The 4,503-nt window shown below is 51.5% G+C and overlaps 1 protein-coding gene across 1 annotated transcript in view; it reads left to right on the forward strand.

Moving 5' to 3' along the window:
- Positions 1-4,299, forward strand: part of slc6a7 (solute carrier family 6 member 7) — an 89,415-nt gene extending 85,116 nt beyond the window's left edge. Inside the window, exons 12-14 of the mRNA XM_038818987.1 lie at positions 1,585-1,703; positions 2,945-3,118; positions 3,923-4,299. Of these exons, the coding sequence (XP_038674915.1) occupies positions 1,585-1,703; positions 2,945-3,118; positions 3,923-4,057 (428 nt within the window). The 3' untranslated portion in view covers positions 4,058-4,299. The remainder of the gene's footprint in view (positions 1-1,584; positions 1,704-2,944; positions 3,119-3,922) is intronic.
- The last annotated feature ends 204 nt before the right edge of the window (positions 4,300-4,503 follow it).

Here is a 4,503-nt window from a genome sequence, read left to right on the forward strand (position 1 = left end):
GGGGGGGAGGGGGGGGGGGGGGGGGGAGGAGGGGGGGGGGGGGAGGACCGAGTTTTCTTTTTTTTAAAAATTTATATTAGGGTATTTGCAAGTTTTTATAATAATACCAATAACAGTGACATAAATGAAATGAAAATCGCTTATTGTCACGAGTAGGCTTCAATGAAGTTACTGTGAAAAGCCCCTAGTCGCCACATTCCGGCGCCTGTTCGGGGAGGCCGGTACGGGAATCGAACCGTGCTGCTGGCCTGCTTGGTCTGCTTTCAAAGCCAGCGATTTAGCCCAGTGTGCTAATAAACATTTCCACTCCCATCACAATCTTCACACACCCCAACCATAAAACAACAGTCTGGCTCTCCCCCCCCCCCCCCCCCCCCCCCCCCGGCATTCTGCTGCTGCCGACATTTTAATTTTCCCCGAGAAAGTTGACGAGCGGCTGCCACCTCCGGGTGAACCCTAACATTGACCCTCTTAAGACAAACTTTATTTTCTCGAGGCTGAGAAACCCAGCCATGTCACTAACCCAGGTCTCTACCCTCGGGGGGGCTTCGAGCCCCTCCACATTAACAAGATCCGTCTCCAGGATAACATAAGAACATAAGAACTAGGAGCAGGAGTCGGCCATCTGGCCCCTCAAGCCTGCTCCGCCATTCAATGAGATCATGGCTGATCTTTTGTGGACTCAGCTCCACTTTCCGGCCCGAACACCATAACCCTTAATCCCTTTATTCTTCAAAAAACTATCTATCTTCACCTTAAACACATTTAATGAAGGAGCCTCAACTGCTTCACTGGACAAGGAATTCCATAGATTCATAACCCTTTGGGTGAAGAAGTTCCTCCTAATCTCAGTCCTAAATCTACTTCCCCTTATTTTGAGGCTATGTCCCCTAGTTCTGCTTTCATCCGCCAGTGGAAACAACCTGCCCGCATCTATCCTATCTATTCCCTTCAGGAATAGGGCGGTAAAGGCCAAGACGTCGGCCTCTTTCGCCCCCTGGACTCCCGGCTCTTCCAACACTCCATGAATGGAACCGAGTTTTCGATGATCCCAATTGATGGAGAGTAGGTGATGCGAGGATAGGGTTTATATTACATTGTTTGGCTCGATTGACGTTATCCGTTGAGGGGTTTTCCTCGGCATGTTGTAGCGCACTGATCACTGAGTCTGGACGCTGCTGTTTCAAGCCCCATTCCAGAGAATTCACAACCTTAGCTGCCTCTCCCAGCGTGACACTGAGGAAGTGCCGCACTGCGGGAATGGCTGATTTTCTGGTTGCGGTGTTAAAATCAAGGCCCTGTCTGCCCTCCCAGGTGGATGTGAACGGTCCCAGGGAGTCAGAAAGACTGTCCAGTCCAGTGTCCCGGGTGAATATCTATCCCTCAAACTCAAATCACTCATTTTTCTGGTCAGTCTATCACATGGCTGGGATCTTGCTGTGCGCGGATTGGCTGCTCTGTTTCCGACATTACAGCAGTGACAGCACTTTGGTTGTAAAGCAATTTGACACATCGTCAGAGGGTGAACGGTGGTGAAGAAATGAATGTTTTATTCTATCTCGTCATTCTGCTGCCTCTCCCCAGGTGTTAACCAGTTCTGTAATGACATTACCGACATGATCCAACTCTGCCCCCCCTGGTGCAGCAAGCTCTTGCTCTATTTCAAGGCATGTTGGGCCCTCTTTACACCCCTGCTACTCCTGGTAAGTGTACCTACTTACATACCTACTTTTTAAAATGAGCTGTTCCCTTTCTCCCCCCCAGATTGTGTGAGCCCCCCATGTATTGAGAGCACATTAATTCAGGCACAGCAGGGTGGGCGCTGGACCAGAGGTGTTGACTTGCAATCCTGCCACAAAATCGAATTAGATGCCGTGCCGCGGAAAGCCCATTTGGAGCTCTGCCAATCGAGTGAAGTTGTTGGTAGGACTGGGCCGCGTACACACAGTCCGGACCAACACAGGGTTCCAGCCCTTCAGAAGTGGCAAGCAAGCCGCTCCGTTGTCAGTGCTGGGCAATAAATGTGTTCACGTTCAAAGAAAAGATTTTAAAGAACAACTTCCCTCCACCGCTGCCCCCGCCCAGAACTGTCAACTCAACAGCATCAAGTGTTAATCAAACATTGAATTGCCCCATGTGTCCCTCACTCAGCTTCCCACAGACTCCAACCCCTGGGCCATGCCCAGAGACACATCCTCAAATAATCCATCATCTTTGCAAGTCCTGCTTTAATCCACCATCACAGCCTGGTTTATAGCTGAGCGGACCGTATGCTTTTCAGAGATACAGGACTGAAGCAGCACGGTAGCACAGTGGTTAGCACTGTGGCTTCACAGCACTAGGGTCCCAGGTTCGATTCCCCGCTGGGTCACTGTCTGTGCGGAGTCTGCACGTTCTCCCCGTGTCTGCGTGGGTTTCCTCCGGGTGCTCCGGTTTCCTCCCACAGCCCAAAGATGTGCAGGTTAGGTGGATTGGCCATGCTAAATTGCCCTTTGTGACCAAAATAGGTTAGGAGGGGTTATGGGGATAGGGTGGAAGTGAGGGCTTAAGTGGGTCAATGCAGACTCGATGGGCCGAATGTCCTCCTTCTGCACTGTATGTTCTATGAAGGTGCCCATTCAGCCTCTGCTGGATCTTTGAAAAGAATCAGTCAATTTGCACCAGTCCCAATTCCTCCCCACTTGGGACAGCAAATTGTTTCCTTTACCCAGCTGGCTTTGCTGCTGAAGCTGTTTCCATCGCACTCGTTGTGTAAATAAATAAATTTGCAGCTCCTCAATGGCTCTTTTACCGATTCCCTTCAATCTGTGTCCCTCTGCTTACCAACCACTTGCCACTGGAAACACTTTATCCAGATTTATCAATGTGTGCGCTGATGTGGGGTCTGATCTGTTCCGTCAATTATATCTCATCCCCGGTGACACATTTCTTTGTCTTTTTACAGTTCATCCTGATGTACGTATTTATTGAGATGTACAATACTCCCCTGCACTACGGCCTGTATGAGTTCCCTCTGTGGGGGAAGGCGCTTGGAGTCTGTCTCGGGGTGCTGTGTTGTATACAGATACCATTCTGGGCGGTCGTTGCTGTTCTGAAGGAGTCTGGAACATGGCGAGATGTAAGGACCTCTTCTCATTCCTGCCTGTGACGTTTAGTTCAGTTTAGAGTAACCTGTCACTGGACCTGTCACAAAGGAAGGACACGCAGGGCGTTTACGGAATGTTTTATCGCTTTGGAACCTCTCCTATACAATCCATTATTGCAGAGACGCAATGATATAATAATAATCCTTATTGTCACAAGTAAGCTTACATTAACACTGCAATGAAGTGACTGTGAAAATCCCCTAGTCGCCACATTCCGGTGCCTGTTTGGGTACATTGAGGGAGAATTCAGAATGTCCAATCCACCTAACCTGCACGTCTTTGGGCTGTGGGAGGAAACCGGAGCACCCGGAGGAAACCCACGCAGACATGGGGAGAACGTGCAGACTCCGCACAGACAGTGACCCAAGCCGGGAATTGAACCCGGGACCCTGGCGCTGTGAAGCAACAGTGCTAACCACTGTGCTACCGTGCCGCCAATACCCGGTCATAGGTTAACTTGTTTGTGGCAAGTTCCTATTTCCTGCCATTTTAGCAGAGACACTTCCCACGTTTACAGCACACATCAGGACAAAGAAATAGGGTCAGGAGGTGGCCATTCAGCCCCTCGAACCTGCTCCACTATCCAGCACAATCTTAGCTGGTAAATGACCTGAATTCCACTTTTTGGTCTCCTCCCCGCATCTTTTCATTCCCTGGGAGATGTGTGTGTGCCGTGGTAGCAGAGAGAGGTAGCTGGTGGGGAGAATTCTGTGGTGGTGGTGACGGTGGCGTTGGATCCAGCTGACAGTTTTTATGTCTTCTCTGTTTATGTCCAGCGGTTTAGGAAAGCCATCCGACCCCTGAACTCCTGGAAGGTCACTGGGGGTGACCGGATGTTCACGCACCAAACGGTCGATGTGCCATTCTCCGTGACGCTGACTGACCACGACATCAACGAGATGCCAGCCTGAGAGCCTGGCCTCGGCCAGCAACAGTGACAGTCCTCGTACCGGGGAGAGAGGGCGGGGGTGGGGGTGTGTGGGTGCCTGCCACACATCAGCCCTTTGAAGACAGAGACAGACTGTATACTGGCAGGGGATTCTCCCTCCGCCCGCTTCCACCACTGTGCCCAGCTGGACAATATGGGACTGGTATGGTGCTGCCAATGCCCCCCCCCACCAAGCGGGGTTTACCCGGACTGAGCATTAACACCCCGCCCCCCCCCCCCTCCTTTCACCCCCCCCCCCCCCCCCCCCCCCCCCCCCAGCTTACGGGAGATCATCGTATCCATGAAGGTGACGTTCCATCGTCAACATCTTACCTGCCATCGGTGAACCAAAGGAATGGCTTTGAATGTCCCAGCCGGGCGAGGAAATCGTCCCTTCACCGTGCCAGCGGCTAACCCACCCCATTCACC

This window comes from Scyliorhinus canicula, chromosome 14 (assembly GCF_902713615.1).
Source record: "Scyliorhinus canicula chromosome 14, sScyCan1.1, whole genome shotgun sequence".
Taxonomy (NCBI): domain Eukaryota; kingdom Metazoa; phylum Chordata; class Chondrichthyes; order Carcharhiniformes; family Scyliorhinidae; genus Scyliorhinus; species Scyliorhinus canicula.